The sequence below is a fragment of the Rhinoderma darwinii genome, unplaced genomic scaffold, assembly GCF_050947455.1.
Source record: "Rhinoderma darwinii isolate aRhiDar2 unplaced genomic scaffold, aRhiDar2.hap1 Scaffold_107, whole genome shotgun sequence".
NCBI classification, from domain to species: domain Eukaryota; kingdom Metazoa; phylum Chordata; class Amphibia; order Anura; family Rhinodermatidae; genus Rhinoderma; species Rhinoderma darwinii.
The window spans coordinates 158,715-170,777 of NW_027461949.1; the positions used below are offsets into that span (position 1 = coordinate 158,715).

General features: G+C 46.5%; 1 protein-coding gene across 5 annotated transcripts in view; it reads left to right on the forward strand.

Annotated features, from left to right (window-relative positions):
• The first annotated feature begins 1,083 nt into the window (after positions 1-1,083).
• Positions 1,084-12,063, forward strand: part of LOC142699009 (EGF domain-specific O-linked N-acetylglucosamine transferase-like) — a 153,413-nt gene continuing 142,433 nt past the window's right edge. The window contains exons 1-3 of one of the 5 annotated variants that reach the window (XM_075847956.1): positions 1,084-1,234; positions 3,494-3,706; positions 5,732-5,832. In XM_075847956.1, coding sequence (XP_075704071.1) covers positions 3,509-3,706; positions 5,732-5,832 — 299 coding nt within the window. In that variant the 5' untranslated portion in view covers positions 1,084-1,234; positions 3,494-3,508. Of the gene's footprint in view, positions 1,235-1,570; positions 1,654-3,368; positions 3,389-3,493; positions 3,707-5,731; positions 5,833-12,063 lie in introns of those variants that run through there. The other 4 variants (XM_075847955.1, XM_075847954.1, XM_075847957.1 and 1 more) reach the window with 4 other exon arrangements.

Here is a 12,063-nt window from a genome sequence, read left to right on the forward strand (position 1 = left end):
AGGCGAATGACTCTTATTAAATGTGTCACATCTTTTAGCTGCAACGCGGCCTGTCATCAGTACTTTCTACGTGCTGCGGCCTGCTGTAAGATTCTGAGGGGATCCGGGAGGGAGTATCGGAGTGGTGAGGTAAGTACATTTTTAAAATGTATTTTATTGTCTGATTGGGGGGGGGGCATACAGTCTGATTGGGGGGAGGTATGGGTCTGGCACGGACCTTTGCCTTGTTACGCCCCTCAGAGATAAATCTGGGCCGCATTATACATATAGATTTCTGCTATAATTTACATCAGTTACTGGCGTAAATTATAGTAAAATTGTTGGCCATTTCTGCTAAGCCCCGCCCATTTTTTGCCCCCCAAAATTTTGACTTTTGTGAATTTTCTACGCTAGTAAACTGTTGTAGAAAGGTTAATATATTCCCACCAAAGGCTACAGACCGTAATACAATATCTTTTTTTTTTCGTTATCCAAATTTTTTATTAGAAATTAAACAGAGCAGATAAAACATTTTCACAAAACTGCAAAAGTTTGCACGCAGTGCAATACAATAAAGTCAAACTGTAGAAATTGTTACAGAGATATATGAACAATGGTAGGAGGTAGCCTCCCAAACAGTGAAGTAATAGGAAGTAAATAATAAAATCTAATGGTAAGTAACAGTCCCATAACCATAGCAGAAGTAGTGCAATATTTAGGGATACCAGTCCCAACACAAATAGCAATGACGGTTAAGTGCAGATTTGAACCCCTTAATGGCAGAGCGGGGAGATACCTCCCCGCTCTGCCGTAGTGTTCAGTGGCGTCCCGCTGTAGCAGCCATAGCGGCTGCTAGCGGAGCCTCCGGCCATGGCGGGTGCCCCCTCATGCCGCGGGCCCCGTAGCAGCCGCTACTGCTGCTACGGCGGTAGTTACGCCACTGGGGAGCACTACACTGGATGCACACGGTAAAGGGAGGGTATTCTGCCATCTGTGCCGTGCCCAGCCCGACTGTGCCGGGTACTCCCTGCTCTCCGCTCTTATGGGCACCGTCCCTGTCCTTGCTCCTATACCGCAACACACCCGTCACTACACACGAGGCGAGTCTCCTCCGCACCCTCCCAATGGGTGACTACCCTCCTCCCTATCACCGCCCCGGGTTTCCGGCGGAGACTAGAGCCGGCCCTGCCTCCTGCTACACAGCAAGCCGGAGACTGAGGGGTGATGCGGCCGGACACTGAACAGCTGGACCCGGGTAAGAGAATAATGGATGAAGGGATCACAGCCATGATACATCCTCATAGCGTCAACAGTGTCGCTGTATTTATTCATTTGCAACTTGTGGCTGTCAGACTGTGGCAAAACTACAACTCCCAGCGTGCTCTGACAGCTGAAGGCTGAGAGTTGTAGTTTCAGGTTGCGGAGTACAGGATTATTTGGGGGGGGGGGGTTGATTTATAACTGATGCAATGTAAAAGTGTAGTTGCCCATAGCAACCAATCGGATTCCAGCTCTTATTTTTCAGAGAGGCTTTGGAAAATGAAAACAGCAACCTGATTGGTTGCTAAGGACAATTACTCCACTTTTGTGTTGCAGCAGTTTGGATAAATCCTCAATATGGTCTCCACTTGTGCGCCCTGCAATGGGGACTACAAATCCCAGCAGATCCTGCAGGTCTCTCTGAACTAGATTTTTTTTTACCAGAGAATTAAAAAGTGCATCACTCAGTAGTGTTATATAGATGGGTACAAGTGCGGAAGGTGACGATACAGCATCGTTTATGGCGTGTAATAATGTTAATGATGAAGTTTTCTGTGTTGTTTATAAGACATGTTTGACAAGTGTCTCTAGATAACATGTGCCACGCTAGTGCAAAACCCAGAGGTGTTCCGTTACTACGTAAAAAAAACTCCCCGTAAAAAAGAAGTGCATGTCATTTCTTGAGCCGTTTTTCATTCTCAATAGAAAAACTGCTCCAAAAAACGCCTTGAAAACGTTTCTGGTTTAAAAAACGGCTGAAAATCAGTGGGTGTTTTCTCTTGAAAACAGCCCCGTATTTTACAGCCGTATTTTGTTTAGCGTGTGAACGTAGCCTCCGGGTATGTTCACATGCAGAATCAAAAACAGCTGAAAATGACGGAGCTCAAGAAGTGACAGCTCAGGCTATGTTCACACGCTTAACAAAAAACGTCTGTAATATACGGAGCTGTTTTCAAGGGAAAACTGCCTCTAATTTTCAGTCGTTTTTTATGCATCAAGCGTTATTTGATGCGTTTATTGCGGCCGTATTTTGGAGCGGTTTTTCTATTGACCCAATGAACAACTGCTCAAGAAGTAACATCCCCTTCTTTTTTACAGGGCGTTTTTTTACGTGCCGTTTTTACCAACGGTGCGTAAAAAAACGTCCTGTGGGAACAAAACGCTGTTTTTCCCATTGAAATCAATGGGTAGATGTTTTGAGGCGTTCAGCCTCCGTATTTTCTGCTGAAAATAGGCTGTGTGAACATACCCGCATTCTTTTTACGCGCCATTTTTTTTTACACACCATTCTTTAAAACGGCGGCATAAAAAATGCCCCGTCTGAACGAAAAGCAGTTTGTAGGGGTTTAGCTACCGTTTTTCAGGCATATTTCAAGGAATTGACACCCCGAAATATGCCCGAAAACACAGTGTGTGAACATATCCTTAACATTTGAAAATGGGTACCCCCCCCCCCCCCTTAACCATGGCCGAACAATGTCAGAAGTGACTTGGCAAATTTTCTATTAACTTCCGCATTATAGTTTTTTATTGGCCTCAAGATATAAAGGTAACTCACCAGACAAGTGTGTCCCAACCCCTCCTCAGAAGGAGGGAGCCATTGGTCTAGCTGCTCGAACCCCCAGCGATCAGCTGTTATGTCTGGGGGGAGTGGTGGGACAGCCGCATGTTTTGCCTACGGAGAATGTAGTAATATATGGCGGCAATTCAAATGTATAGGATAGTTATCAGAATAGCTGGAATGTAATACCACATTCTCCCTGTAGTGGCTGCTGCAGGAAAAATGAGTAGCCAATTGTAAACTAGCTGAATGTGACTGGGGTCCCTGGAGACGGACCCATGGCGATCGCTGGATTACCGCCGTGGCTCTCATAATACAGGGGATTGACTGTGATGAGACAATTTTATAAATACTGTATCAAGGAGTTCTAAGTTAATAGAAGATTAACCTCCTCTCAGGACCCGCATCTATTAGCCAGAGTTGAGCGACTGCAGAGAGCGTTTCTAGGTCTGGAGGACCCGGCACGTTCCTGCATTACACAGACAGCTCATTGACTTCAATGGAAACTGTGTAATGCCTCATTTACCCAGTGGTGGTGCTGCAGGGAAATTGAACACTTCCTGACCGTTTCCCACAAGATTTGAGCAGGTCGCTGGGGGTATCATGTCATCAGACTATCATCAGGGAACCTTTATTTTCCATTTGTGTATTCTTCATTTTTTCTTAATGTTTTGCGTTGTGTTTTATTTCCAGAAGCTGAGCGCTGTCATGGTCTATACAATCTCTGGACTATTACTACACATAGTAAACCTTGCTGCTCAAAGCCTGATTGTCTCTGCAGACCAGAATGTCTCTTCCCTGTTTTATCAGAAGATCAATCTACCAGCCGGGCACTTACCCTACTTCTTGCACAATAACCAGGATATGGCCAGATCCTGCAGTCAGGACCCCCACTGTCCTTTTAGAGTAAGTCCTACCATACCTAAGCCTAAGACCTTATTCACACGACAGGGTTTTCCGGCCGTTACACGGCCGCAGTAGGAACAATAGACCCCTAATGGGTCTATTCACACGACCGATTTTTTGCCGGCCGTCAATAAATGGGACATGCCCTATTTTCGGCCGTTCACCCGGCCACCCGGCTCCCATAGAAGTCTATGTAGCCGGGTTATACACGGCCATCACTTGAATGTGCTACAAGTGATGGCCGTGTCTTCCGTTGCTCGCTCTCTCCTCCTCCTCCTCCTCACATGCACTTCGCACTGTGGGGAGGTTTTTTTTTTTGCTTCCTGTAGGAGCGGAATCCCCAATCCCCGGCCACAGCTTCGGCAACGTTGTGGCCGGGGATTGGGGATTCTGCTCCAGGAGCAGTCCGTGATTTCACTGTGTCCATATATGGACATAGTGACGCCACAGACTTCTGAAGCGGAATCCCCTGCGATGTGGTCGGGGATTCCGCTCCAGGAGAACTACCTGCCTTCACTGTCCATATATGGACACCTGACGTCAGGGACTTCTGAAGCGGAATCCCCACCGCTGTGGCCGGGGATTCCGATCCAGGAGAAGTCCCTCACTTCACTGTCCATATATGGACAGTGAAGTGAGGGACATCTCCTGGAGCCGTCCCCTACATGAAAGTAGGGGGGGTGCCATCTATGGGGGGTGACTATATGTACAAGGGGGCTGTGTGGCATTACCAACAGGGGGGCTGTGTGGCATTACCGACAGGGGGGCTGTGTGGCACTGCCGACAGGGGGGCTGTGTGGCACTGCCGACAGGGGGGCTGTGTGGCACTGCCGACAGGGGGTCTGTGTGGCACTGCCGACAGGGGGGGTTGTGTGGCACTGCCGACAGGGGGGTTGTGTGGCACTGCCGACAGGGGGGCTGTGTGGCATTGCTTACAGAAGGGCTGTGTGGCATTACTTACAGGGGGCTGTGTGGCAATAGCTACAAGGGTGTCTGTGTGGCATTACCTACAGAGGGAAGTGTGTGGCAAAAAAATTACAACTGAAATTCATCCGATTTTAAAACGGACAGGGAATAAAACGGATACAAAATCGGCTGTAAAATGGCAACACGGCCCGGAACGGAACCCCTCAACAGAAAGCAACGCTGATGTGAACAGGCCTAACTGTTCTGTTGAGAAACAGGGATTGGGTATCTTTCAATCCTTTGTTCCTTGGAGATAAACAGTATAGTAAACGGTTGTTTAGTTGCCGCTTATCTCTTTTCCCTATAGCAGTAAACATGCACCTGTGGCTGTTTCAGCATCCAAGGTTATGGAGCAGTCGGGGGAGTTTGCTGTCCCATACATGACGCCATTTGTGCTTTATGTGGTCTGTATACAGATGTAGCCGTCTTTATCTTGACTTTTAACGCGTTAAATACACAGTGGCAAGACAGTTTAAGGGTATGTTCACACGATTAACAAAATACGTCTGAAAATACGGAGCTGTTTTCAAGGGAAAACAGCCCCTGATTTTCAAATGTTTTTTGAGCAACTCGCGTTTTTCGCTGCATTTTCTACGGCCGTTTTTGGAGCTTTTTTCAATAGAGACTATGAGAAAACGGCTCCAAAAACGTCCCAAGAAGTGTCCTGCACTTCTTTTGACGAGCCGTCATTTTACGCGCCGTAAGATGACAGCTCGTCTGCACAGAACATCATAAGACCCATTGCAAGCAATGGGCAGATGTTTGCCGACGTATTGGAGCCGTCTTTTCAGGCGTAATTCGTAAAACGCCTCCATTACGTCTGAAAAGAGGTCGTGTGCACATACCCTTACTTTACCTTTTCAATGGTTTTGTTGTGTGAGCTCACACTGCAGCAAGTTATCAGTCAAGATAAACGTGGCTACATCTGTACATAGTGGAGAACATGTAAAAAGGCTTCTTACAGGTAATGTGTGCTTGTAGACAAGGAGAGACCAGGATCCTTAGAAATCAGTCTGTGATTTTTCTCTCTCAGCTCATGAAGGGTTTTGTACCTTTGAGGAATTCCTGACACAACTAGATTCCTGCTGGGGTTATGAGAAGTCGTGCAGGAAGGAGCGCAGGTTCAGTTATCCGGTCTGTGACCAGGTCGACGCTGGTTGGTATGTGCTTGTTTTACATCCTAAGGCTCCATGCACACGACCGTACATTTCATCCGTAATTACGGACCCATTCATTTCTATGGCCGACGGACACCTTCCCATATATTTACGGGACAATGTCTGTGCCGTAGAAACCTTCCATAAAACATGTCCTATTTTTTTATTTTACGTACCGTGCTCCCATACTTTATAATGGACCACGGCCTGCAAATTTCAGACCGTGATTACGGGCACGGTCATGTACATGGGGCCCGAGACACTATTTTATAACTTTTGTTTCATGACTCAAATAAGTCGAGTCGCTTCTCCCCTTATGTAAATCTACCCTCCCAAAGCAGACACTGAAACAGAGTTGGATTTTGAAGGCCACAGCAGCCGTTTATTATTTAAATAACAATAAATTTAAATACCATAACTTTTGAATCCCCAAAAAAGGGGATTCATCATAACATTAAATAACCCACTGCGACCCTATCAGGGTCATAACATTATAAACCAACCAGAATGACAGGGGTAAGTCCTTGAAGCCACCGATACTTAATTTTGGCCATCTGCCCACAAATACCTTACCCCCAGCCGAAACCCGGCCCGGGGGCACCAATTACCTTTTGCAGATGACCACCATATATATATAACCCAGCTTTCAAAAGGGGTAACACCCTAAGAAGCCGACAAATTGGGGGTGCATCCCGTGATGCATTCCCCCCCACCACTTTTTACGACCTACTTCAAGGACTCCCCCCGCAGCTGCAATGACAAAATTAACCACCCCCAAAGATAAATGTTAATAGGCAAATAAACTTTGACGAGAAAAACCACCACCCGCAGCAACCTCTTGCCGCGGTCAACCGATCCACATCAGGGCGGGCGGGCGGGAACATGTTCCTGCTTCTGTGTCCTAGCGAAGAGAGGGAGAGCACAAACAGGAAACAGGTACATCCCCTTCAATCCCCACCCCTCCTCCCCCAAGCCCTCCTGCTGTCCCCATCCTTGGTCTCTCATAGGCCAGCTAACGCTGTGTCCCTCCCATCTATTTTTTTTAAACTCATTTTATTGAAAGTACACAGTGCACAAGGTATGATAAACATAACATTTTGGGTGACATGCAAGAAACCCATTATTCCAATGTAACATAACCATACAAACAACAACATCGATCTCTGTTACACAATGAGAAAAAGAAATGGTACAACCTTTTCCGGTCTGTTATTGAGAATAACCAATACATTTATAGGAACAAAAGCAATGCAAATATATACCACTCTGTTATAAATACTTGTACAATCCAGGACTGATCTCGTCCAAACTACTATTGAACCTTCCCCCCCCCCCCCAGTTGGGGCCCGCTACCCCGTCCCTACTTACTCACTTAAACCCCAAGGCTGCTTAGGGAAGACCTGAGGTCACCTACATTAAATGATGCAAGAGGCGATGAGCACCAACTACCCCACACTTCCAGAAATTTATACGGACATCCCCTATGTTTGTATACTAAATTAGCGTAGGGTATTACTGAGTTGAGCAGTGATTTCCATTGTGAAACCGTTGGGAAAAGATCTCCCATCCAACGAAGTGCAATAGCCTTTCTGGCCATGAACAGGGTCTCCCGTAAAAATATACCTTCATAGTGTGACCAGGAATTTGGTGGGAGCAGACCCAACAAACATAGTCCAGGCTCACAGGGGACTCGTTTACCTGTTACTGATGAGAGAAAGTCTGTGACCTCTCTCCAGAATTTAGATATTACCGGACAGTGCCATACCATATGGTCAAAGTCTGCCCGATCATGCTGGCACCTTTTACAGCTAGCCGAGGAAGATCTGCCCATATGCAATAACCTGGTAGGAGTTATATAACATCTATGGATGATGTAAAGCTGCGTCATTTTATTATTAGCCGCTGGTGAAACCGCGAGGTGTGAAGACATTGCATCAAGCCAATCCCCCTCAGTCAGGTTCGGAATCAGCCCCTTCCATCTGAGTTCCACCGCACATCCCGCATGTGCTAACCTTTGAGACAGCAGGAACGTGTAAACTACTGATATCAGGCCCTGCGGGCCTTGTGTTCGAAGCACCCCTATAAGGGGTAGGGAAGAAATCAAAGTCTGAGCGTGTCTGAATTGGGCCCTAAGAGCGTGATGCAGCTGTACACATCTAAATGTATCCCTCTCTGGCACCTGGAATGTGTCTTGTATCTCCCTGGCTGATAACGCGTGTCCATCTCCAGTACTCAAATGCTTCAATTGTGTCACCTCTAAACCCTCCCAGAATGCATGATCCTGAAATCCCAAAAAGTGAGGTAATCCATGGTTGGACCACAACGGCAACTCTGCTACCGTATCTTTAAATTTCAACAGTGATTTTGCATGAGCCCATACCTGCTTCGCCAGTTTAATCAACGGTAACGTATGCTTAGGGCTAAAATCATGTGGTTCTAGAACGGGCCATAAGTTAGATACTCTGAGAAAATGTGCTAAATGATGTTCGGCATTGGGCAATGGATCATCCAACATCCACAGCCTAATATATCTAAGTTGACCTGCCAAGTAGTATAAAAACACATCCGGTAGGGCCGCTCCCCCCCCTCTGTTTGGGCCTCTGCAGAGTGTCTATTCTGAGCTTGTGTCTATTCTTTCCCCAGATAAATGGAGTAAATAAAGAGTTGACCAAATTAAAGAACTTTTTAGGAACCATTGTGTCCGCGTGCTCCAAGACATATAGCAGTTTAGGTAGCACTACCATTTTAATTAGGTTAATTCTGCCTGCCACTGATAAGGGGAGTGACTTCCAGACTGCAAATTTATCTCTCAAATAAGAAAGTAGAGGGTACACATTAATATCGTATGAGTGTGAACTATCCCTAGATATCCAAACTCCCAGATATTTAAAACTATGCACCACTTGTAGACCCTGAAAATGTGAGCCCCACCCACAATTGTTAGAATGGAGAGGCATGAGAAAGGACTTACTCCAGTTAACATGCAGGCCCGAAAAACTGCTAAACACCTCCATCAATCTCATAGCCCTGGGTAGTGAGGCATTCGGGTTGGCCAGGAACAGCAGCATATCGTCAGCATACAATCCTATGCGGTGTTCCCGTGGTCCAATACGGATTCCCTGAAGGGCCCTATCTTTTCGAATCCCTATAGCCAGGGGCTCTATGGCAAGTGCGAACAATAATGGGGACAATGGGCACCCCTGTCTCGTACCCCTATGAAGCAAAAAGGATGGGGACAAAATCCCATTAACCACTACCGAGGCTCGAGGCTCTTTATATATGGTCGTAATCCATTTGATAAAGTTGGTTCCAAACCCAAATTTCCTTAGGACCTCACAGAGGTATGTCCACTCAACAGAGTCAAATGCCTTGGCAGCATCCAAGGATGCCAGCGCCCAATCCTGCTGCTCCCACCACCCCATCTGAGTAACCACCTGAGCTCTGCGAATACTATCCGAAGTGGATTTCCCTGGTATAAAACCGGTCTGATCAGAGTGTATGACATCATTGATGACCCGCGCTAGTCTATTGGCCAATAATTTAGTCAGTATCTTATAGTCTATATTAAGCAGTGATATGGGACGGTAAGAACCACAATCCTCTGGGTTCTTGCCTGGTTTCAGAATAACTACTATGGTAGCTTCTTTCATAGAATCCGCCAGGTCCCCCGCCAATAAGCACGCCTCAAATAGAGAAAGAAGTTGGGCTGACATAACCTCAATATATTGAACATATACTTCCAGAGGAATCCCATCCGGGCCCGAGGCCTTCCCTTTAGTCATATCCAATATACACTCAGAAATCTCCTCTACTGTGAAGGGGGACTCCAGTAACTCACAACCCTCCTCTGACAACTGTGGAAACTGCATGTCATCCAAATATTTCTCCAAGTCTTCCATTGAGTGCCCAGCCCTAGACGTATATAAGTCCCTATAGAAGTCTGCAAATTGAGCCACTATCTCCTGGGAGGTATGAACCAAAACATTCTGAGCGTTTCGAATGTTCAACACTGGAGGAGACAAGGTATTCTGTCTCACCACATGAGCCAAGAGTTTGCCGGATTGGTTACCCAATTCAAAAAAGGATTGGCCAGTGAAGAAGATTCTACGTTCCGCCTTCTCCTGTAGTACTAGAAGATAATCTCTCCCCACCGAGAGCCAAGCCTCCCTGTTTTGTGGGGAGGGATCACCCACAAACGCGGCCTCCAATTCTCCACATTTTCCCGCCAAATCCCTTTCCCTTTGGGCCGAGGAGCGCTTAACGAAAGATATTGATGATTTCAGGCAGCCTCTCAAATACGCTTTCAGCGTATCCCATCGTAATAACCCATTCTGCTCCTGCCTATGTGCTTCGAGAAAGACATCTAGCTGATCTGGGATTCTATCGTTCGATTTGATTAATTGGAGCCAAAACGGATGAATTTTAAGGGCCCCCCTCCTACCAACCTCCGGTAATGACATTTGCAGAAGAATCGGACTGTGATCAGAAATTGCTTTGGGAAGATGTTCAATGCTCACCATAGAGTTATATACCGAGGGCGTGCCAAAAATATAATCTATACGAGACAATGCATCAAATTGTGGTGTGTGACAAGTGAATTCGCGAAGTCCCATATGACTAACTCTCCACAGATCTACCCAGCCTATCTCCTCCATTAATGAGGCTAATGGGGAGACCCCTTGTCGTACGTCCCCCTCTCCACTACACAGGAACCGATCAATAGCCTGATCCATTATAAGGTTCAGGTCTCCTAGGAGGATCACTCTGGCTTCTTGATATGCGGAAGCAAAAGAAACCGCCTCCCTAAGTAGTGCCAGAGACCCTGGCGGTGGGTTATATATCCCCATTATGACATAAGATGTGGAGTTAATGTTAGCGTGCACAAATACGTATCTCCCCTCAGGATCAATTCTGGTATGCATCACTTCCCACCTAAGGGTTCTATGAATTAATAGAGATACCCCTCTAGAGGAAGAAGTTCTAACAGAGTGTCTACTCCACTGAATCCAGGGCTTACATAAAAGCTGTACTGTGTCTGCTGTCAGATGCGTCTCCTGAAGACAGATTATATGTGGGTTCACATTTTTAAGCACAGAAAAAATCATATTCCGCTTCCTTGGAGTCCCCATGCCCCTCACATTCCAGGACAAGAACTTAAGTGACGCCATACTTAGAACACTCTCTATGTACTGATAACAGCCCTTCCCTCTCCCCCCTCCCCCTAGGTAGTGCCATTCCCTGATACGCTCTCAAAATGTAAGGTACTCGTTTTCTGACATAGTGTAAAACAGAGATCAAAAACATGAACCACATAAAAACCCAGTTAGCCATCAGAAGCTCAACAGGAGCTCAATAGCTATATACTATATATGCAGGGGGTAGCTTCCACCGATAAGGAATATACACAGTGGAATCACAAATCAGGCTGCGTACTCCAACCAGTTCCCCCCTGTAATGTGCTTTACTGTGCCACAGAATAAGAGGAACAACCGCCCGTTAGTCAGAATCCCCTATTAACACTTCGGTAACCTACTACAATCACGTATCTTAACAGGAATAATATATGATCTGGAACCATTCTGAACTCCGATCCCCCTACTAGGCATAATACAGGAAGATAAAGCATTATGATAGGAAACTTTAAACAATATCTCTCCCAAGTATAACCTATCCCCACATGCAGGACAACAAAAGTCCGTTCAGGATACATATTCACCATGCCAGTCCCCAAGAAAACCTTCATCTTCTAGGCGACCTCATATTCCTCAGCAACCATTCATCCGCCTCCTCCGGGTTGGCAAAAAATACTGCTCGATCTCCATCGACGACTCTCAAGCGGGCCGGATAAGCCATAGAATATGGAATTTGTCGGTCTCGCAGCTTTCGTTTAATCATCACAAACGATGCACGTTGCCGCTGTAATTCCGGAGAGAAATCGGGGAAAATCGACACCGTGACGTTGTCCACTTTAATGGCCCCCTTGCGTCTGGCTGCCTGCAGGACCAGATCCCGATCCTTACAATTTAACAATCTCGCCAGGAATGGTCGAGGGTTCGCTCCAGGGGGTGGCGGCCTCGCCGGCACCCTGTGCGCTCTTTCCACTGCAAAAGCCTGCGAAAACACGGTATCTGGAAACATATCTTTCAGCCATTTCTCTGTAAACTCGTCCGGACGGGGTCCTTCTGCTCGTTCTGGTAGGCCTATAATGCGAAGGTTGTTCCTCCTCAGCCTGTT